Below are 24,206 nucleotides of genomic sequence, written 5' to 3'. Positions count from 1 at the left end.
TATTGTTTGAATCTAATGGAAAGGTGAAGAAGTAATTTTTTGCCTTGTCCCCTGACTAGGGGGCTATGTTTGCATCCACATCAAACCATAATTCTTATTTAATTAACTTTGTGGTTTTTAAGATTTTTTTCTAAATTAAGGTCATTTTTACTACAGTGACCTAATTTTGATACAAAATCTCAATTGTAAGAGGCACACTCATACTTAATGACAAAACACAGCCATCAGGAATTTAAAGGTAGTTACATGTTTTTATTACATAAACACGACGTTCCTTGTGGCAGCTGATCTTCAGTTTGCCTCTTGCTTTGACAGAATGTCAAGTGCCTGTAGAAATTCTCTAAGAATGAATCAAGAAAAACAAAAACTCCTCACACACCTCCAAAAATGCTTCATTGCCTGCATTTCCCAATCACATTCTTAGGAAAAATAATAGGCTTTGTTTACTTTACAGTGTAATGTTTCAAGGTATAAAAACAGGACTTTTCAATGAGTCCCCCTTGTTTACAAAGTTCTATAAAAATACATAAGGAAGCGTATGTTTGTCTTTTGACTTAATTATTCCAGTTTACCAGAGATACGAAGATACGCAAACCACATTAATCTTGCAGTAGTACAATGTCCACATCGTCGTGAACCCCCTGCAAAAGCAGTTCTCCTGTGTATGTAACAATCTTTCTTCGTTTTGCGGCTTTCAGAGTTCCTACCAATGCTTCAAAGAGGTTGGCACATCTGTCGTCTTGGAAGAGGACCCCAAACTTCACGCTTAACTTCCCATCGGCATCTAATTGCAGAAACACAACGTTAGTAAATGTGTCTTGCCTCCATGGATGGCAAACTTGGGACATCTTCGGAAAACATCTACCCAGGGGATAGCCAAGATTAAAATAAAACACGAAGCCTCTACCTACACTCAAGTAACAGAACAAACATGGTATGCTTTGTAGACAAAGACTGAATGAAGGACAAAAAGAGGCATTTATGAAAGATGCATGTGGTCAGCCATGGTGATGCACACCTTCAATCTCAGCATTCAAGAGGCAGAATCAGGCAGAGCTCTGTGAGTTCAAAGCCAGGTTGGTCTACAATAGCAAGTGTGAATCCAGTCAGGGCTACATAGTGAGACTCTGTCTCAAAGTTTACAGATATATATATAGTTGGAAGGCTGTAGATGAATTTCTCTCAGTTTTGATATTCAAAATTGTTAGTTGGGACTAGAAAGCTGGCTCCGAGGTGAAGAACACTGGCTGTTCTTCCTGAGGACCCAGGGTTCAATTCCCAGCACCCACATAGCCACTCATAACTATTTGTTACTCCAGTTCCAGGGGATCTGATGCCCTCTCCCGACCTCCATGGACACCAGGCATGCATGTGATGCATACACATACATGCTGGCAAAACACCCACAAAAATTTACAAATTTTATTTAAAAATAAAATTTAAAAAATCCTTTTGAAAAATAAAATTATGTTAGCTGCCAGGTTAATAAAGACAAGAAATGGAAGGGAAAGAGCATATTATGATCATACTCCGTTTCCAGGCTTGGAGTGAAGGCCTTAAAACAGGGCATAGTCATCTATTATGACCACTGAATCTCGGTTCCTGGGGGAAACCCAGAAATTTTTTACAAGATTATTTCTCATAGATATCAGTTTATAAGATATTTATTGAAAACTAGATGAAAAGTAGGTCTGCTATTTAAGAAGCTGTCAACTGTTGGATGGTTTGATGTAAGGAAAGGCGCTGGCTAGTCTTGGACAGCCCTCAAGTGTTGGCCTTCTGTTACCACATCCAGCAAATGAACGTGAAAATGCACTTGACAGGACTGTGCAGAGTTAATGGATTTGGTATCAGTAAAGCCATCTAAAAACTTGCCAGAATAGTAAATCTCAATTTACAATGCATGTTTTAAAGGTACCAAATGCAGAAATGTGGGTATAATCCTAGAGTTCTCCTTCCTTCTTGTCCTTCAATCTGACAAATATTCAGGTGACTACACCTTCCTCGTGTCTTTGTAATTCTATCTGCTTATCTCCAATGGCCATTGCATCGCTGCCTTGAAGCTCTAATTGTTTCTCACCCAGATAACTTCAGCTGTAACTGGTTACTCCTCACCAGTCTCCCTCTCCCTGTTTTTGCCCCCAACATACCATTCACATTAACAGGAAATAAAACATACGGAAGACTTTTATAAGATGCAAATCTGACAGATATATTCAACGTTAAGCTTCGAAAGGTCTCCAGCATCTTCAAAATAAAGCGAAGAGCATGGCTTCTCTTCGCCTCTCTGAGGCTGAGCATCCCACGCTTGCCTGGTCTTCTATGATTTTATGTTTGGATTTAGTCATAACGAACTGTCTGCTCTTACCCAAGATGCCATGAGAGACCTGCCTTTTGTAACTGTACCCACAGTGAGTTATCAGCGCAGGATCCCAGACCCTCTTCTCTACCTAAAGACCTTTATTCAAGAACAGAGTCAACTGTAGCCTTCCTTGAGACCTCCTTCACAATTCTCAATCCCACTAGTTATTTCTTCTTGCTAAACTGTGTGTCTATCAAAGCACACACCATCAACTTCAGTAATATTAGGCAGTGTTTACTGAGTACTTGCTATGTTTCTAGAACTGTTAAGTGAACTTTATAGTCATTAAAATGCACTCAATCCTCATTTCGTGTAAGAAAAGACACCATTGGTTTCAAGACGCACCATTATTTTCTATCCAATTAAACTGCCAAGTTCAATAAAGCAAAGCAAAATTAAGATACATTCTAAGCCAGATAGTGTTGGTGCACACCTTTAATCCCAGCACTCGGGAGGCAGAAGCAGGCAAATCTCTGTGAGTTCGAGGACAGTCTGATCTACAGCATTAGTTCCAGGACAATCAAAGCTACACATAGAAACCCTGTCTCAAAAAGACAAAAACAACAACAAAAAATACATTCTATTTTAGAGACTTTAAAATGAAAAGTGGGTTAATGAAACATTATTACTAGACAAATAAGGAAACCAAGACACAGAAACGAGATAAAGTACACAAGATCACCCAGCAAGTATGAGAACAGGATTCATTCCCAGAGAGTCTGACAGGAGTCCAGATTCGGATGCCCTTCTTTTAAAAAACTTTTAGAAAAGGTCTCAGTAGTCCCGGGTGGCCATGACCTACCAAGAGCTGGGATTACAGGCAAGGATCATCGCAGCTAACTAAGCCCACAACCTCTTCCCAGTACACTTCCAGTCTGTTCATCTTCCAGCTGCCTCCAGAAGACCTTAAGGAACGAAATAGAATCTCTTTTTCAATTCTATAGTCTTTATACTTAAGCCCAAAGCGGGTACCCAAGAATTCTTGTTGGATGAAAGAATTTAAATCTGCAAGTAATCATAGTCTCCACTTCATCTTCTCTAACTGGATGAAAAATGAGACTTTAAAGATTCGGACTTTCAAAGAAACAGACAAAAATTTCCTTCATCAGTTTCTAGTAGGAGCTCATACTCCATCTGTAGATTAGTCAAGATCACTCCAGCCTCAAGTGAAATAACCATCACATGTCAGAAGACGGCATAGTTCCATGTCTGCTTTCCAACTCGATCAGTCATCTTTTGCCAACAATGAAGTCAAGGTGTTCTAATACGTCTGTGAAATTTAAAGGATTTTCATGCATATGGATGTTATGCTAATGACCTTGTCTTGTAATTTTTAAAGCTGCTCATTTTGAAAGGGGCGCTTCAGATCGCCCGAGTAGAATACAGACACTCTTTAGGAGTACAAAGGTTAGAATGTTAAGGCCAGCTAAACTTGACCAGCAAACACCAGGTTGACATGAATAGGAACAGTCTACAGATGGCTGGAAATACACTCTTTACAATCCAAACATACTAATTCCAAGTAATGTGACCCTACTGGAGCTGGAGAGACCCAGGAGATGTGGGAGAAGAACACAAATAGGGGTGGCATTATGAAAATGAGACCCCCCCAGACATGCATTAGGTGGCTGTAGTGAGGGGTAAGAGAAAAGTTAGGAAAAAACTTGGTTTGTCTGAGGACCCAAATATTAATAAATTCCACTCTCCAGTGTCTTTTCAGAGTTCTACACAAACTTCAATTTATTCCCATTCCTAGTTCAGCTCACATGTCCCCTCCTCAACTCACCTGCCTACGTTTCTACATGTCTAGTCCAGGCTTAACCAAGTATGTGCTCCCAACTCTACAGTTATCACTAATCTATTGCACTGGAACAATCCTGAAGTGAATGCCACAATCTAGCAAGCCATTTCCCCCTGATAATTGCCTCATCAATTTTTAGCTATTTTCATCAATTAAGTAATAAGATGCTTGAGGGAAAAAGAACACGCCTATGTCACTTGTACTTATACAGGGCTTGGCACACATGGAAGAACAGTATCAGTCAGTGATAAGATGACTAAATGCGTGTGGCTGTGACCTCTGTCTTGACATTTCAGTTATGATGCCCCAATAAAATGACTAGAGAAGACTCAAGGAGGAGGAAGCTGGGACTGGCTCCGTGGTGGAGCACCTGTTTAGCATGTCTGAGCATGAATTCTATACCGGGACCACCAAAGGGGGCAGGGAGAATAATGTCACCCCAAAATAATCCATGCTCTAATCTGTAGAACTTGTAGAATGTTACCTTACAAAGCAAAAGGAATTTTTCAAATGTGATTAAGTAAGGGCTCTAAAATGGGACATTATTCTGGATTATCTGAATCCACTAATGGAATCCTAAGAGTTCTTAAGAATGGGAGAGTAAGGCAGGGTAGTGCAGGGTGAGAACACCTGGCTCCCCACATTGCTACTGGTGCAGGGAGAGACGGAGCCGTGAGCCAAGGAATGCAGGCAGCTACAGAAGAGTGAAAATGAGAAACTACATACAGTCTCTGCAAAATCCTCCAGAAAGGATTGAAGCCAGCCAGCACCTGGATCTCAGCCTGGAAAGGCGCCTGAACTACACAAAATAGGAAATGTGTCCTGGTGTTAAACATCTTGCTTTACCGTTGCTAAGTCTGTGGTAACTGGCTACAGCAAGAATAGAAAACAAATGCAGGGGGCTGGCGAGATAGCTAAATGGATGAAGTTCTTGCCCATGTAAGCCTGGGGACTTGAATTCAATTACCAGAACCAACAAGGAAAGGGGGGATGCACACTGAAGAGGTAAAGACAGAGAAGTTCTGGGGCTCACTGGTCAGTCAGCTTAGTCTGTTTGGTGAGCTTCATGACTCAGTGAGAGACCTTGTCTCAAAAATTATATATATATAATTAAAATAAAACTCAAGAGAAGTCCCAAAGAATAATGCCAGAGATTAACATTTGGCTTCTACTTGGATGTACACAGCCATGCACATACACACAGAAAAGGAAGACATCTAACATAAGAGACAGTAGGAAATAACAGCTTAATGGAAGTTTTGAAAGTGTGTCTATCCTTCTAGATTAAAGGATTTGTAATTCATAAGCAAACAATTCTAAGAAGACTAAAGCTATAATGACATAGCTTCTTTTGCTTGCTTGTTTGAGACAGGGTTTCATTGTGCAGGCAGTGTGGCCTTCAATTTGTTATCCTCCTGCCTCCACCTTCCAAGTGCTGAAATTATAAGAGTACAATGTTTGTTTATGAGATACTCTGAAATATTAGTTTTCATTTATATAATAAGTTTAAAACTTTGAATTCCATATGCCTATTGTTCTTATATCAATATGCTCACCAATCCTTGTACATCTCAGATGTAGCAAATACCTCATGCTACAAATACAACCATTTTAGGAGAAAGACAACACACCAATTTTACACATTATCTTCACAATACACACAATAGCTGCTTGGCCAATGAAGACAAAGACACCAAAAAAAAAAAAATCTAAAAGTTGGTTTATTTTACTATTATGTTTGAAATTGTACAAATCTCAAGAATTTAGAGAAAATAAAGACAATTGTGATGGCTATTCTTGGTTGTCAACTTGACCACATCTAGAATTAACTCAAATAAAACTTAAGCAGCTGGGTACACTTGTGAGAGGTTTTCATTCTTAATTAAAACATTAGAAGTGGGAAGACCCACTTCTAATCCAGATCTTTGGAGGTGGGAAGATCCACCTTTAATCTGGGCCACACCTTCTGCTGGCAGCCAACACCAATATACAGAGCATGAAAGAAGGAAGCTTGCTCTCTTTGCCTGCTTTTTCTCACTGGCAAGTCTATTTCTTCCCTGACAGCAGAACCTTATTCTCTGGGATTCTGGCATCTACTGAAGACCAGCTGAGACATCCAGCCTCATGGACTGAATAACTGCTGGATTCTTGCACCTTCCATTAGTAGACAGCCATTGTTGGGTTAGCCAGACCACAACCTGTACGCAATTCTAATAAATCCCCTTTCTATACATACATACATACATATATATGCACACACACACACACACACACACACATATATATATATATATATTCGTTCTATAAGTTCTGTTGCCCTAGTGGGACCTGACCAATACAATTTAGTGTAATTTCCCTCTAAATCTCTTATAAATTTACAAAATAAGGCAGAAAATAAGAATTTTAACAGCAAAAAAAAAAAAATTCAACCTAACTCAAATGCCAGTCTTTAATGCAAACAAAAGAAGCTCAGGGAGTTTTCATTCAAAAACCAAAAAAACATCTCAGCTACTCTCTGCCTCAGAAACCCAACACCCCAACAGCCCCATGTCTCGAACACCCCTTGAAGGCTAAGAGTATCACCGTCTCACGCTGTGAGCCGAGTGTGCACTGTGCCCTAAACCCTGGGAAGGTACTCCAGAATGCCCGTCTAGGGGTGCACTCAGAAGAAACACCCTGCATTAGAATACTTACTTTTAGAACCCAGACGTCGAATTTCCTCTACTAGGAGGTTCACCTCATGATCCACATTCATTGCTGACTGGAAGAGAAAAGAAGCCTTTATTACAGCCATTGTTCTACCCCATCAGGCACAGCAACCCAAGGGTCCTTCTCTTTCTCATGAAGCACTTGTCACTGTTATTGACCACGCCCCCTTCCTACTTGTATGAAGTAATGCACTTGAATGTAATGAAGTAATTTCCCTTGACCTATAGACCTTGACTCCTGGCTACTAGGGAGAAAACGGCCTCTCTCCTCACCACGGCATTACTCCTTGCACATCTTGTCACAGAGTTCTGCTAAGCACCCAAACTACAAAAGGTAGCAGGATCCATGCTTAAGGCAGAGAAAGGTCTCCAACAAAGAGCAACGTGGCAAGCCTTCTCTCGGTGCTGGGTCCAAGGCATTACAGGCAGGTCCCTTTTTGGAGATGACGGGGTGGATCAAGTGGACGAATGGGAAAAGTAAATGGAAAATTACGGAGACAAAGGAGAAAGCCCAAGGCACAGCTGGGGCAGGCCCTGAACGAGGAGACAGAGGGGTCAAGATAAAATACTTGCTCCCTGCTCTTCAGGAGCCTGGGGTCTAGAGGTAATACAGACCCATGCCGGGCCACCTGAATACCCTCCAGTCAGTGCAGTGATAAGTTCCAGCTCCCACACAGGCACATGGCGCCCTTCTCTGGATTCTGCCTATGAAAACTGACTGCACTGCACAGCTTGTAGTGAAGCCCATCCGTTTCCCATCGTGAAGAGACCAGACTAATAAGAGTTGGGCCCGATAAGTCATGTTAACTCCTGTGTGGCTTGCTGCATCTTCCACAGGCTGGATTCTGGCCTCTGTTCGAGCCTCCTCCACGGTACACTTGAGCGCTAAGCTCCAGCTGCAGGAATTTTTCTAGTCCTCAACTAGCCCTGACACCTAGGTCCTCAACACCGCTGGCCTTCTCTGCACACTTTCTTCTGCTCAGGTTACTGCCACTCCTCTCCTTGGGCTCATGAATCAGTCCCAGCTTGGATGGAACACCCCCCAGAAAGCATCCCCTAATCTGAGGAGCGCTCCCCTACTGGGTGTTCCCACCACACTGTAGGCCTCTTTTATTTCACTCAGGGGAATTACTGGTTTGGGGGGTTTTCTCGCTAGAAGGAAAATGCTCTCCACAGGGATCTGACTGAAATATTCCTTGTTAGCATGCCTGGCACAAACACTGCTTCATGAACTCACAAGAACAAGCAAAGGGATGAGGGAAGAGAACGCCACCAGCGGAAGCCAGCAGGTGCGAGTGACTGGGCAGGAGGGACATCGATTCAATCTTTCACAAGAGAGGTTCTCCAGGCTGAATAAGGAGCTAAAAGGTGGAGCTGTTTCCCTGTTTCCTTTCAGGTGATGATCTGATAGAAACAACTTCATCCAGATGGATTATTACTCATTCCTGGTAGCTTCTAAAGTAAGAGCGAAGCCTCTAATTGGCTGCCACCTGCTGAGACGATGCTGATTGGGACACCAGATTTCCTATGGGCGGATAATTAAAAGTGCCGCTACCATCTGCTGTTATTTGCATGAACGTTGTAGTTCAAGGGGCCGACACTACAGGAAAATGCGAAATCGTCGATAAAATGCAACGTTCTAAAACTTGTCATTAATAATTATACTGTCCAAGCCTGGTGTGGTGGTGCACGCCTTTAATCCCAGTGCGTAGGAGGCAGAGGCAGGTGGATCTCTGTGAGTTCGAGATCGTCTGGTCTACAAAGCAAGTTCCAGGACAGTCAGGGCTACACAGAGAAACCCTGTCTCAATAATAATAATAATAATAATAAATAAATAAATAAAATTGTGCTGCTCTCTTAGGGATTTTTGTGTTGGTGAAAGAATGGCACAGTTTAAAAAGGACATTAAAAAGCTAAAATATCCCCAGAGGATGTAGAATAAGCCTGTCTGTGTCAGGGGTGGCCAGCTGCTATTTGGGGGTGGGGCGGGGTTCATACTGTTTCCCACTCTGGCACAAGCAATCTGAGTTTTGTTTGGGGACAACACTTCTGTCTTTACTCTAAAGTCATGTGTGTGGACAGAGCAATCCCCTCTCCAGAAGTGAACCTGAGTTCGTAGGATTGGTCAGAGGCCTCAGGTTCCTCATCTGAGTCAATGCATGTAACTCTTCTAGTTTTAAGCTTTAAAACATTTATTTATTGGGGGGGCACATAGATGGAGGTCCTAGGACAAATACTCTCATTCAAAACAGTCAAGTTCAACCCTAAGATTTTGCTAGGCTATTAGTAAATCACGGCCTTTCCACTGGTTCTAAGATGTGAGTTTACAGCCCCAGAGTAAATGGTTACCCTATGGGAAGATTTGACTAGGAAATCCAGCAGAAGGAAAAGGACTCAGCTTGTTCCTGATCCTGGATATTTTGGTTATAGGAACCAATGACATTTTCCCTGTTTATAATGTGTAGTGTTTCGTATGAGTTTCTACTACTTGCACGCTGAAGACTATTGATTCAAAAAGTTAGCCTAATGAACTATTATTTAAAAAGCAACCAACCATATTAAAAAAAAATGACATCCTTGTAATGTACTTATATACATAGTCTTGTTGGGCATTGTTCTATTGGTTAGGATGAACAGCTACAGCAGGAAAGCAGACCTGAAGGCTGGAGGAATGGCTCAGTTAGTAAAATACGTGCTTTGCAAGCGTGAGGTCTTTGTGTTCAAGCCCCAGAACCTCCATAAAAATGTTGGGTGTGGTAGCTGGGGAGACAAATATGGGATGGAGGCACCCAGCTCAGGGCCAACCAGTCTAGCACAATGGTGGACTCCAGGCCACCGAGAGAACCTGTCTCAAAGGAGGTAGGTGGCTGGCATCCTGGAGGATGACACCAGAGCTTGTCCTCAGACTTCCGGGTATCACACGCTTACATCTGCACCTGAACACACATGGTCAAGATACACCTGCATGCACACGTATGCAGGCATGGGGGAAGAATGCAAGACAAGATTTGGGAGCCGCATAAAAATTCTCAACAAAATTGTCCTGTTTCAGGAAGTAAGGATTTGTGAGAATGAAAAGAAAAAAAAAGCCAACCGAGATTGAAGGGAGAATAAAACACCCCAGGTCAGAGACTTCGGAGTCTCCTGTCTGTGTATTTCTCTCTTCAACATCGTCCGTCTCTTTGGACACCAGAGAGATACTTTGGTTTTCTATCTCATTTAATGATGAGAAACAAAAAGGAAGGACCTCTCTTATGTGCAGGATGATAACTGCTTACATTAAAATGGGCATTATCCAGTTTTCAGGAAGGAAGGCAAGGGGCACTTCTTTATAATTAACTACACACCAGGCTCCTTCTCTGGGTTAATTTATATAATACTTTTAGATTTATTTATTTATTTATTTATTTAGAAAAAGTCTTTTTTTGCATTTATTTATTTTGGGGAGGTGTGAATGTGGAGGTCAGACACAGCTAATGGGCTTCCTATGCGGGCCCCAGGATAAAACTCTGGTCATAAGGCTTGGCAGCAAGTGCTTTTACGTGCTGATCCATCCACTCAGCTACCCTAATTCATGAAATGCTAAGAACCCCACAGAGCACTTAGCACGTACCCCGTTTTATTGCGAATGAAACAACCACACAATGGTTAACACCACAAAGCGCTGTTCCTAACACATCACTTTGCCCCTTCTTCCCCTTCCTTTGCTATTATGCAAATGAATCTAATATAATAGTGTGTTCTTATGTAATATCATATACTGAGTACTTATTAAGGCGTATCATTTACAAAGCAAGAAAAGGCTCCCTGTCTGGACCCCTGTGAATAGGAAAATAACTGCTAGCATACACAACGTGGCATGTTTTAGTCACTTATTATGGGAGGGACAAAGAAGAAAGCATTCACATTATACAATCTTTGGAAGACCCATGGCAGTCTAAAAGCAGGGCAGACCCCTTCGACAGCAGTGAGCGAGATCAAGAACAATGAGAGGTCAGAAGCGGAGCCAGCCTAAGAAAAAGAGCCTGTCTGTGAGAGGCTGGGCCAGAAGAATGGCAGTGGCAGATGTTAGCCGTGCTGCTTAACTGTCACAGACTCTAATTGGGCTGTCTGAGTGGGACTCACAAAGAGTAGGGCTGTGGCAAACGCTGCAAAGCTCCATCAATACACATTTGGAGAGGTATGTCTGGAGCGTCTTCTAGTTATGTTTTAAAGCTCCAAAGGCAATAGATCAAGGAAATAAAGCCTACTGGAGTCGCCTCCCCTGGGAATTGGCGGCCAACTTTACACGCGAGTTAGGCACTCTTGCAGTTCCTCTTCAATCTGTAACAGCTGGCGCGGGTCAAAGGCTGACCCGGTACCTTTTTCCCTCTTCGTTGGATCGAGCACACTCCATATTTGGTCATTCCCTCCTACAAGTTTGAGGGCTTGCCAAATATGGGCCCCCAAATCCTGGGGACTGCGGATACCATTCGCTCAACCCTTAACTGGTGGAACCCCGGATAACAGGAAGGGCTTAATCCGAAGCCCATTGTCTCCTCAACTCCCCGGCCCTGGATCCCCCAGAGCTACCAAGAGCACTGCCTGGGGACCCCACGAGTCCCGCATCCCCTCACTCACACGCCCTCCGCACTGCAGAGGACACTGTCCTGACGCCACTTTATTCCTCCGGGACTCCCTCCAACCCTTCCCCACTCAGCTCTGCAGAACCGCACCACAAACCGACGCCAAGTGCAAAACCCACACGTTGCACCGCTGCAAACATCGATTCCGGCTGCTCCTTTCCCGGTCAGCCCCGCCCGGTAAAACGTCACGTGAGCCCAGTGCGGAAGTGTGCCGGCCGAGTGGGGTGCCCACGAGTGGGGCACAGGGTGGGGGAGCGCATGCCCGCAGCAGGTCCAGGCACACCTCAGCACCCCAGGGTCCCCACCCTTAACCCGGTACTCACCCCCCCGCCCCGAGACCGTGGGTCCAGCCTTTCCTCCCCGGACTCGCTCACCTCTCCGATTGCTTCCTTCTTCACCGAAGAGCTGCTGCCGCGTGGGTCTGGATCGGGTTCTCTGCTTCCGCACCCTGGGGAGGAACAGGCAGAAGAAGGAAGTGGCCCGGGCGAAAAGAAAGGCTGCGGTGGAAGAGGGAGGGGAGAAGGAGAGGCGTGGGGGACCAAGTGAGACTAAGTGCTCTCAGGAAAGGGGCCGCCCACTCTCCCGGGACACGCCTAGGAGGAGGCACCCAGAGCAGACGCCAGAGCTAGAGGCAGGCTTCAAAGAATGCGGACCCAAAGTACCACCACCTCTCTCCATCCTACCCTGGCAGAACCCGCAGCCTAATGCATCTAATACTAGGCATTGATTTCCTGCCAGGATATCTTACCCAAAAACACATAAAGCACCCCACATGCTGAATACTAAGGTCTCCTAGAAAAACCGTGACTCACATGGGTTCTTCTGTATGAGGCTCAAGAAAAGACAAAAAAAAAAAAAAAAAAAAAAAAAAAAAGACTCTGAACTGTCCCATTTACAAACTCTTGCATTCTTCAAGGCCAGTTTGGTCTGCTGAATTGGACAAACGTGGTTCTTGATCTTGGATCAGAACAAATGTGCTCTCTCCGTTGCTTTTTACATTCAACTTCATAATTCAAATTATTCAAATCCTCTTTATTCCCTTCAAGTGTGTGTATAATACACTTGCCCTACCCAGAGTTTTCAAAAAAGAAAGTCAACCCAAATTGTTTTTTTTTACAGTAGTTTCAATTGTAACTACGAAGAAAATTTCTCTCTCCAACCCCAATTAATTGTCCAAGTCACCAGTGTTTTTAGTGGCCTAAGACTTTAATCCCAGCACTCCCCAGAGGCAGGCTGATCCCGGCAAGTTCCAGGCCAGCCTGGTAAGCTCCAGAACAGCTATCTTGAGAGACTATATGGAGCTATGTAGAGCTATGCCTCATAAAGCCAAGTCTTCGCCACCCCACAAACCTAGTCTTGAAGAACAAGGATCTACCAGGTCTCATCAAACAGGAAGTCTGCTCATTAGGACCAAAGTCTCCCTTTGAAATCTAATGCGGCGAATATGGAGGATGAGTCATCTGGATTGAGACTGAAAAAGGTCAGGTCCAGAAAGAGGCCCAAAACGGATTTTCATTAAGCAAAAAACTTGACCATGCAGGAACCAGGGAGGAAAAAAGAGAGCTCAGGAAGTGGGTGGAGTCGGGTGAAGGGATTGCGGAGGTGGGGGAGGTGGAAGAACAGTCTGAGAGAAGCTGCTACTATAGAGGGTCCCAAAGATCTGCTTGATTTCTGGGGATTTGGGAATAGCCTAGTCCCCTGATTGGTGCTGAGTCCGTGCACTCCCCAAGCTGTGGCCTAGTTGCCCTACAGGGTCAAGGTCTATCAATGCAGTGTGAACCTGAATGGGCTGCTGTTCTGTAACTGACCAGCAAGCCTGCGCATCCCACTATTTCTCCCACCAGACGAAGATGTAGGTAACTCCAAGATTCCTTGAGGCCCATTTTTGTCCTCTGATAGAAGATGGGAATTTATAATTTATGTCTTTCAAAGTATACTTAACACAAAAAAATTATTGTTAAGGCAAAAATACCGTATTTATCAATTCCCCAAGCAAGTCCACACTACAAGGCTGCCTACACTGTAGAATGGCTTCTGCTCTGATGAGATAGTTTCCCCATACTCTGTGAACAAGGGAAAAGTAAAATAGATTATTTTATCTAAGTAAGTTTAAAAAAAAATGTGCCTTAAATACTTAATTTACTCTCAGTCGGGCATGGTAGTACACACGTGAGCCCAACCCTAGGCAGGTGAAGTCAGGATCAGAAATCCAAAATCAATCTCAAACTCAAAGCAGGGGAAGGCCAGTCTTGGCTATATACTATCAAACCTCTAATTAATTAATTAATTAAATGATTTACTCTTTCAAAAAAAATAAACTATTTGTACATACGTTCTGGGTAATCTACAGAAGGAATAGTAAATTTCATATTAACCTACTGAACAAAGAATTTTAATTCAAAAAGGTAGCTTGTGGGTTTTGTTACACGTTCTCACCATGTAGCTCTGGCTGACCTGGCATTTGCCACGTAGACCAGGCTGGCCTTGAACTCATGCAGATCCACCTGTTTCTGTCTACAGAGTGCTGGGGCTGAAAAAGTGTGCTGCCAACCCCAGCTTTAAAGAAAAGTCTGGTGAAAGAAGTAGTGAAAAAAATACTTTCTATGTTCAAATTACCCACTTTCAGTTCTCATTCAGACTTTTGCTGTTCTCTTGTAGAAATGTTGTCATGTACAATGTAAACAAATCAACTTTAACCTGGAAAGACAAAGAATGAAGCTTTAGCAAATAGTCCAGAAGCATTTATTAATTATCAAAGACAGCTGGCAACAGTGTGCCAATATGGAAAGTTACAAAATGGCCTACTAGGTAGGCCACTTTTTTTTAAAAAAAAAGCAACTGTACAGTAATAATATTCATATAAATGCTAAGACAAGCTTATTCATTTATTTAATTGCAGAGTACAGATAAATACTATCCAATAGAAATAGAATTGTGATCTATATGTGTAATATTTTCGTTTATATATATATACATATATATTTATATTTTTCTATAGCCAAATTGAAAAATAAACATGTAAACTTAACTTCAGTAAGTGCCTTATTTAACTCAGTCTACTTAAACTGCCATCCATTTGGCCTGCAATGGATGGATTCATAGATTTTTTTTTTAGTGTATAAAGTAATAGGTTTAATTTTGTCATTTTCATACATTGTATTATTGTACTTAGTTCTTAATTACGACTACTCTCTTCTACTGGTCCCTTTACACTTCCCACGTAGTTCTTCTACTCATATACACACACAGATTCCACATGTGAAAGAAAACTGTGACATTGTCCTTCTGTCCCCCATTATCCTCTCTCATTCTTTTTCGTCTGCCTTTGGTCTGCTTCCTCTCCCAGCATAGCCCCCTTCTACTTCCATGCTGTCCTGGCTAGTTTTTTTGTCAACTTGACACAAGCTAAAAATCATCTGAGAGGAGGGAACCTCAACTAAGAAAATGCCTCTCTAAGACGGATTGCAGGCAAGCGTGCAGGGTATTTTTTTAATTAGTTATTGATGGGGCCGGGGCCGGGTCCAGCCCCTTGTGGGTGGTGCCATTACTGGGTTGGTGGTCCTAGGTTCTATTAGAAAGCAGGCTGAGCAAGCCATGAGGAGCAAGCCTAAGCAGCACCCCTTCATGGGCTCTGCATCAGTCCTGCCTCCAGTTTCCTCCCTGCTTGAGTTCCTATCCTGACTTCCTGTAAAGGTGAACTGTGATGCGGGAAGTGTGAGCAGAATAAACCCTTTCCTCCCCAACTTGCTTTTTGGCTATGGTGTTTCACGGCAGTAGTAGAAGTCCTAACTAAGGCGCATGCCATGTGTGTCTTTTGTCTAGGTTTTTGCATATGAGAAAAGGTGTGCTCATTTTCTTTCTGAGCCTACCTTATTTGGCTAACCATGCTGGTCTCACGCCCCAGCTATGTCTCTGCAGATGATGTGATTGCATTCTTAATTACAGCCCCACGAAACTCCTTTTGTGTCTGCTCCACATTTCCTTTATCCATTCATCCATTGAGGAGTGTCTAAACTGATTCTATAGCTTGGTCATTGTCAGTGGGGCACAGTGAATGTGAATGGCCAAGTCTCTCTGTGGAATGGTGATCTCCATTCCCTTAGGTGGATGCTCAGGCGTGGTACTGCTGGTTCATACCGTACTTCTATTTTTAGCCCTTTGAATAGCCACCGCGCTATACTGACACAACAGCTGCACTAGTTTACATTCCCATTAGTAGTGTATGAGCTGCCTCCCTACCCCCATGCCCTGCCTCACTCCACCCCAACTATACAATCCATCTTCATATCCAGCAGTAGGATTACTTTAGTAAATAAATAATAGGTATTTGTGGGGTTGAAGGGAAGTTGGACACCTACACATTGCTGATAGGAATGTAGGAAGGTACAGCTTTTGTGAAAATAAGCAGTTTAATAAACATACTTTTTGTACTATTTCTACATACTTGAGAGTATTACAAGTATATGCATATGTAAAAACACGTACATAAATAGTCATAACAGCATTACCCATAATAGTCAAAAGTTGGGAACGGTGTGACCATGACCACATACCCACAGCATGGTACAACTGATGCAGTAGACTGTGGTTCATATGTAAAAGAATGAAGACTGGTCCGTGCTACCGTGTGGACGAATCTGAAAACCTTGTGCTCAGTGGGGGGAGAAAAGCTAGGAACAAACGGTTACATACCGTGGAATTCTATTTGTATATAATTCCAGAAAGGATACGCCCTCGGGAAAAACAGATAGGCTTGCTGTTGCTGGCAGATAGGGAACTGAGGCGTGACAGACAGCTCCTGTGCACAGGGATCCTGTCTGTGATGATGAAAGATGTCCTGCAGATGGAGCTGAGAGACAAAGAGCAACCTCCTTGCTTCAGGATTCCATCACTCTACTTTCCTGAATACCTTGCCTTCACTGGCCCTTCTCTGCCCTGAGGTCCTAAACAAAAGAAACTCATAACTGCAGACATCAGAGCCCTGAGCCCTCCCCAACCTGATGTATGTGTGCTGGTTAGTTTCTTGTTACTGTTTTACAAGTTGACACAAACTAGAGTCATCTGGGAAGAGGGAACCACAATGGAGAAAATGCCTCCATCAGATTGGTCTTTGGGCAAGACTGTGGAGCCATCTTCCTGATTAATGATTGGTGAAGGAAAGTCTAGCCCACTGTAGATTGTTTTACTCCTGGGAAGGTAGGTAGTCCCAGATGGTGTAAGAAATCGGGCTGAACAAGCCATGAGGAGCAAGCCAGTAAGCAATAGTCCGCCATACCTCTGCTTCCAGTTCATGCCTACAGGGTCCTTCCTGGAATTCTGGTCCTGATTTCCCATCATAATGAACTGGAAGGGTGAGACCGAGTTGCTTTTGGTCACGGTATTTATGGCAGCAATAGAAAGTAAGCTAGGATGGCACGGGAATCTTGCGTCAGCAATAACAGAATTTCAGACATAGGAAAAGTGTGAGTCCATGTTAGGTTGTGCTTGTGATGCTCTGTGCCTTCTTGCACCAGACTCCCATGGTATCCAGCGAGAAGTACAGTTTTTAATCATATAAAACCCCCACTCAAAGTCTTCAGTAGCTCATCTCTAGTGAAGAATGTGCAAAGTTTCCACCGTGCCTTTTAAAACCTTCTGCAGCTTGGCCCCCACTCCTGTCCAGATTCTTCACTCTCCAGTGCCATCTGCGAGAGTCACAGATCTGTCACATTGATGAGCACATTCTGTCCTTGAGACTGGCTCAGAATCTCGTGTCGGGATGGGGTGGAGGTCACTTTCATTCTGTAAATGTTGATTGAAAGTTTTCTTGCCTTTGCTCAGATTGTTCCCTCTGCCTCATGAGTCCTTGCCTCCCACTAGGTCTTCGCCAGCTGAAATCCAAAACTAGCTTCGTGCCAGCTCTGGCAAAGAGCTCACTGTGTCTCTATGAAGCAGAAGAGACCCAGACACTCAGGCTGCCTTCAGGCTTGATAATATGTGTTCTTGGAAAAGTTACTAGGACTGAGAGAAAAATCTAAATAAACTCTAGCTTTGTTTACATTTTGCTGACTTTTAAGATCACTGATTTTGGCAGTCGTGTAGCTGAGTGATACAGGGTTAGTCTGCCACTAGCTTTTTGGTAAATAGTACCTCTCACATGTGGGGAAGTTGATAACAGTTGTCTGGATTAGTTTTGTTTTTTTAAAGGTCACTCTTATCAAAACCACCAATGCTTCACCTGAGCCCATAGAAGTATCTGATGGGTCACTGGACATCAGGCGAGAAAAACACCACCCATTCAATCTAACCTAGTTAGTGGGCTCTGAGCCAGCGAGAACCTTGTCTCATAAAAGGGTGGATGGTATCTGAGGAATGGCAGAGAGGTTATCTTTTGGTTTCCACAACCACTGCTACACATACATACATGTATACAATATGAGCACATACACATGTATTCACACATACACACAAAATTAAAGAACAATAGTAATTTATATTAGAGCAGAAGAAACATAAAGGAATAAGAAATGCCTTCATCCAGTGTGCCTCCCTCTGTCTGTCTCTTAACTCACTGCCCTCCCTCCCTCTCCCTCCAATGAGGTCTCCTGATTCCCTCTCCCCCGCACCACCTCTCCTAGCCCTCTGTCTATGCTCAAGGCCTGATTGAGTACAGGAACTGCCAGCTCCCTCCTCTGTTGTACAGAGGAGCTTAGCTTCCTGGTCCAAAATCCAAGCATCCTTAAAATGTTCCACTGAGAAGGGGAACCTAAAGCCAGGAGACAGTGCTGACGCATACCTACAATCCCAGCACTCAGGTGGCAGAGGCAGGTGGATCTCTGAGTTCAAGGGTCTATATAGTGAGTTCCAGAATAGCCAGGGCTACTCAGAAAAACACTGCCTCAAAAACAAAAACAAAAACAAAACAAACAAACAAACAAAAAGGGGGGACTGGTTGAACTTTAAACATTTCTTCTCTCTCCACCACCAATACCATCAGTCCAGTAATTATGGCAGCTTCTCTTCTCAGGGATATGAACCATGATGGTTCTCTTGAGGACAGAGGTCCATACCATACCATCTGACTTGTGCTCTGATTCTTTGAGACACAAACTTCCCTGTAGTCTATGCCAACCAGGAAGTCAGGATCCTTCTGCCTCTGATCTGTGAATGATTGGGTTATAGGCATCTGCCACCATGCCTGGCCTAGTTGTTGTTTAAAACAACACTAACTAACTTTGTGTTAGAGACTGTATCATAGCAATTTCTACTTGGTAGACTACAAAGGTTTGAGAGTAGACAAGATCTTAATATTCTTTGCGAAATTTGGCACCATGCCTAGCAGGGAATGAACACTCAATAACTGCTTAGTTAAACAGATCAAAGATTGACTGTCTGACCTCTTGAACCACCCCCCTTCAGGCTACTTAAAATTAAAAATTAGATGTATAATTGTCATTTTACACAGAACATATTTTTAAATTTTCACTAAAATTGAACAAGTTTCCTTTTAAACAATTTTTCAAATTACATTTATTTGTGTGTTTCGTGCACATACATGAGCCTATGCCACAGTCCACATGGGAAGATGGAAGGGTGCTTGGCAGAAGTTAGTTCTTTCCTCCACTAAGTGAGTCCCCAGGGATTGGCAGCAAGTGCCTTGACCTGCTGAGTCATCTTGTCAGTAGAAAATTTAAATAGACTTCTAAGAAAGAGAAAATATTTAAATTTTTGGTATACAAGGGGCATAGTGGTGCATGCCTTTAAATCCAGTACTTGGGAGACAGAGGCAGGTGAATCTCTGTGAGTTCAAGGTCAGCCTGATCTAAAAAGTGGGTTCCAAAACAGCCAGAACCTGTCTCAAAAACAAAGAAAGAAAGAAACAACAACAACAATTTGCATGTGTGATGGCTATTCTTAGTTGTTAGCTTTATTACATCTGAAGTTAACTAAAATCCAAGTGTAAGTGGAGACTGCGCTTTAGTTTCCTGGCCACCCAGACCCAAATAATTACACAGAGACTATATTAATTACAATACTGTTTGGCCAATGGCTCAGGCATATTCCTATCTAGCTTTTACATCTTAAATTAACCCATTTATAGTAATCTATGTATCACCACCGTGAGGCTGTGACTTACTGGTAATGTTCTGGCATCTTTCTCCTTCAGCAGGTTTGACTCTGCCTACTCTCTCTCTCTGTCTAGATTTCCTGCCTGACTTTACTCTGCTAAGCCACTGACCAAAACAATTTTATTCATCAACCAATAAAAACAACACAAAAACAGAAAGACATACCACATCACCCAAGTGTGGTTTTTTCTCTTTATTAAATCATTTGAAGTGGGAAGATCGACTTTTAATCCAGATCTTTTGGGGTGGGAAGATCTGCCTTTAATCTGGGCCACACCTTCTGGTAGCAGCCTATATAAAGGGAATGGAAGAAGGAAGCTTTTGCTCTTTGCCATCCCTTCACTGGCATTAGAGCCTCCTTCTTTGGGGTTCTGGTATATACTGAAAACCAGCTGAGACATCCAATCTTGTGGACTGAGCTACTAGATTCTTAGACCTTCCATGGTTAGATAACTGTCGACTGAGATTTCTGTCCTGCCTGGGCCTGCAGCCATTAAGTCCCAAAGAATCACACAGAGGTCTACATTAATTATAAACTGACTGGCCTATTAGCTCAGGCTTCTTATTAACTCTTATAATTTATATTAGCCCATAATACTTGTCTGTGTTAGCCATGTGGCTTGGAATGTATTTCAGCGAGGCAGTCACATCTTGCTTGCTCTATGTCTGACTCCCTCTGTGTCTGGGTGATGACTGCAGACTGAAACTTCCCTCTTCCCAGAATTCTCATTGCCCCCCCTATACTTCCTGCCTGGCTACTGGCCAATCAGTGTTTATTTAAAATAAAAGTGACAAGGTACAGACCATTGTCCCACAGCTTGTTGAGATAGCCTTTAAGTCAGTCTAATAAATCCCCCTATGTACATATGAGTATTCATATATGTGAATGATAATGTGAATATATATATATATATATGAATATATAAGTTCTGTTTCTCTAGAGCCATGGTTCTCAATCTTCCTAATGCTGTGACCCTTAATAAAGTTTTTCAGGTTGTGGTGACCCCAACCATAAAATTATTTTCATTGCTACTTCACATCTGTAATTTTGTTGCTATAATAAATCATAATGCAAATATCTGATATGCAGGATATCTGATATGTGACCCCTGTGAAAGGGTCGTTAGACCCCCAAAGAGGTCCAGAACACACAAATTAAGAACCGTTGCTCTGAAGAACCCTAATACAGTATGACTGAGCATTTACAATTCTTTATAATATTGAACACTGTATTTAACTTCCACTGTCCTTTTATTGTAAGATTAACATCTAATGTCATTGCCCTTGCTGCCTCTACAATATATTTAATTGAAATAATCTACTTAAATATGTAAAAATTAATTGAATGTACTTTAAGGGGCTAAAGTGGTGAGAACTTACAGTGATGAAAATTTCATTACTATAATCATTTACAATGTGACATGAATGTTAAGTATTAATTGTATGTGAAATTCTTCCAGAGACTTGCCATTGAACTCTCAGTTATTAATAAGTATCATAATACATACATGTCAATGCTTTCTGAAGGAACTTCTCTACTCCTCTGGAGAGAACCTTTGGAGAAAAAAAAACAGCAAAATTACAGCTTGATGTTTTCTTAATAAAGATTTAAAAAATCTATCTATGACAATAAATACAGTCTTTTAAGTTGTTTTCTCCCCTATGATTAAAGACTGAAAACAAAAATATGTGAGGAAGTCCAAAGCCAGGAAGAGTTGCACAGGCATGTCAAGGCCAGCTTCAGATGAACAGCCTGAACATGTTTTTCTCTCTTAGCCTTAGCAATGTTGATTAAAATTGTTCAAACCATAAGAATTCCAGACTGTTTTTTTCCAGACATAATTCTGACCTCTTTCTTGTTTTTATTGTTCGTTTGGTTGGTTTGGTCCAGTTTTTCAAGATAGGATTTTTCTGTGTAGCCCTAGCTGTCCTGGAACTTGCTCTGTAGACCAGGCTGTCCTTAAACTCACAGGGATCCACCTGCCTCTGCATCTTGAGTGATGGGATTAATGGCTTGTGCTACCCCCGCCCAGCTGTTTGTTTTTGATTTTTAAAGAAGGTCTCACTCAGTTCAGGTTGTCCCGAAACTTTGCTATGTGGCCCAGAATGGCTTGGAATTCCCCATCCTCCTGTCTCTGCCTCCACTGACCTGAGATTACACAAGCTTCATTTGCGGCTTTCTTAAGAAGATGGTTTCATTGCCAAACTTTCCGTAAGATAGTTTGCTCTCTTCCTTGGGGCTAAGAAGTCAATTGAATGTAACAGGTTTAGCGTGGAAACTTCTGAAGTGGTGCTAGAGATTGTATCCAGGGTCCTTGCAAGTATGAGGCAAGCACCTTACACTGAACTGTATTTCTGCAGTCTTTGGCAATTTTTGTTTTAGGACAGAAATCACTCAGTGTCCTATATGGGCCTTGAACTCACTATGTAGCACAGGGTAGTCTCGAACCCTTCGTCCTCCTACCCCAACCTTCCGAAGAGCTGGAATTATAAGCATGTGCTTCCATTCCTAGCTTCGTTGAAAGATTTAGTTTTAAAACAAAGTATCCTACTATATTGTGCACCAGTTGATGTTTTTACGGTGCAAACCTTCCAATCGTTCTAGATAGGTTTCTCTTTTAAAAAGTCAGGAGGCTTCAGGATGCTCCGTCATCTACAAATAAGGTTCATGTTAACCAGCCCTACAGAAGATTGTCTCCAAAACTTCAGTATCAGTATACATTCAGAAATACAACTGTAAAGTAGGCAAGAAAATGGAGCACATTTGTAATTCTAGCATTTGGGAGGTGGGGGCAGAAGGATCAGGAGTTCAAGGTCAGCCTAAGACAGTAGTGAGTTTTCAGCCAACCAGGGCCACAAAGGACCCTGTCTAAAAAAGTTTTTTTTTTAAAAAAAAAAAAAGTAAGAAAAAAACCAGTTCAACTATAAGAAAAATTTGATGAGTTGTTCACATAAGCACATCTGTAATTTACTGACGGCATTGCTGCATGTGTAAAATCAGGCTGGTTTCACAAAAGTAGATTTAGTAATCACAGAGCTCAAGACAAAATGTGCAATTTTCCTCGCAGTGATCTAATTGCTGTCACATAAATAGAGCTCAAAACTTATGACGGCAGTGAGAGAAGATGAATGGGTTGTTGGAATAGTGCTAAGATTTGATGCTACTACTAGGTCATTTCAAATAATTTTATTTATCAGTCATAATTATAGTCATAAAACTAGTATTTATTAAGCAAATATTTACTGGTTCCCTGCTATGAACTCCACAGGCTACCTTTTCTTCTAGTAGGATTTATGTCTAGGATATAGAGTTCTTCCCTCTGATGGGGAAATTTCTTATTAGGTAGAGCTAGACCTTAGGAGGTCAATGTCAGAGTGTCAGCTGTCAACAGGACCCAATGGGAGAAGAATTCTCAGTTGTGGAATTGCCTCCATCAGACTGCCCTTTAGTCACCCTTGTTGGGGGACATTTTCTTGATTGTCAACTGATGTAGAAGAGCCAAGTCCACTGTGTGTGGTGCCACTGCTGGACAGGTGAACCAGGCCGAATAAGAAGCAGAACCAGGCAAATAGTAAGTAGCATTTCTCCATGGTCTCCGCTTCCGCTCCTCCCTTCCCCTTCCCCCTTCTGTCTCTCCCTGCTCTCTCTCTCTCTCTCTCTCTCTCTCTCTCTCTCTCTCTCTCTGCCCTTCTCCCCTTCTCCCCCCCCCCATAACCCACTGAATAAATATCCAACCTCACTCTGCATGGCATACCTATCCATGTCTGTTTCTTGCCCTCTGACATGTGTCTCCCTGCCCTGGACCAGCCACTGCCCTCTGCCTGCCGCTACATGGCCTGCTGCCTACTGCAGCCATGGATCCTGCAGCATTTTTATTAATCCATTTCTTTGGTACTGAACCATGTGGCGGCAGGCAGCAGGCCCTGAGAGCAGCCAGTCCTAGGCAGGGACGGCTGCAGGTCCCCAAGCAGTGGCTGGTCCAGGGCAGGGAGACACGCAGCAGAGGGCAAGAGACAGAGACATAGATAGGCACACAATGCAGAGTGAGGTTGGATATTTATTAAGTGAGTTATAGAAGGGAAGGAAGAGAAGGAGAACAGAGAGGCAGAGAGAGGGGAGAGAGAGAGAGAGAGAGAGAGGGAGGAGAGACAGAAGGGGAAAGGGGGGGGAGTGGGGAGAGGCAGAAGCTGCCTCTTCAAGACGGAGATGGAAAAGAGAAAGTCAGGTTGTAAGTTGAAGATCAGCCTGTCTCAGCAGAGGCAGGAGTGGGCGTGGCTTGTCTCTTAAAGAGACAGAACAGATCGTTACACTACTGAACCATTTACCATTCTAAGTGTAATAGCTCACAGTGCTATTGTTCTGAGATATTGTTCTGAGATATTGTTCTGAGATAAGTAAATTATGTATACCCATTCCTGTTATAAATTAAATCTTTCAAGTTTGAAGGTTAGTGTAGGGCATTTTGTTGCTGTTTGGTTATTTTGTTTTGTTTCATTTTGTTTTATTCTTTCCAAAATTTTGTTTACAAGAAGTTCTTTTGTAACTGACAACATAGATCCAGTGAAGTTGCTGCCCTTACCCAACACTGGTGGAGAAGCATT

The 24,206-nt window shown here is 42.7% G+C and overlaps 1 protein-coding gene across 1 annotated transcript; it reads right to left on the bottom strand.

Moving 5' to 3' along the window:
- Nucleotides 1-231: 231 nt before the first annotated feature.
- On the bottom strand, nt 232-12,070 carry Abracl (ABRA C-terminal like). The gene is made up of 3 exons (XM_048425262.3): nt 11,871-12,070; nt 6,858-6,924; nt 232-784 (listed from the first exon to the last, which is right to left on the bottom strand). Exons 2-3 carry the CDS (start codon nt 6,916-6,918, stop codon nt 600-602), a joined length of 246 nt encoding a protein of 81 aa, XP_048281219.1. The 5' UTR covers nt 6,919-6,924; nt 11,871-12,070; the 3' UTR covers nt 232-599.
- Between the last annotated feature and the right edge of the window lie 12,136 nt (nt 12,071-24,206).

Source organism: Myodes glareolus, chromosome 1, assembly GCF_982192425.1.
Source record: "Myodes glareolus chromosome 1, mMyoGla1.1, whole genome shotgun sequence".
Lineage (NCBI taxonomy): Eukaryota > Metazoa > Chordata > Mammalia > Rodentia > Cricetidae > Myodes > Myodes glareolus.
Note: the sequence above shows the minus strand (reverse complement) of the source record. Positions and strands in the feature narration are given on the sequence as shown.

Coding starts and splice junctions, on each gene's coding strand:
- Abracl (XM_048425262.3), bottom strand. CDS start 6,918: ATGAATGTGGATCATGAGGTGAACCTCCTAGTAGAGGAAATTCGACGT. Junction 785..6,857: donor TCGACGTCTGGGTTCTAAAA/GTAAGTATTCTA, acceptor TTCTGCAATTAG/ATGCCGATGGGAAGTTAAGC.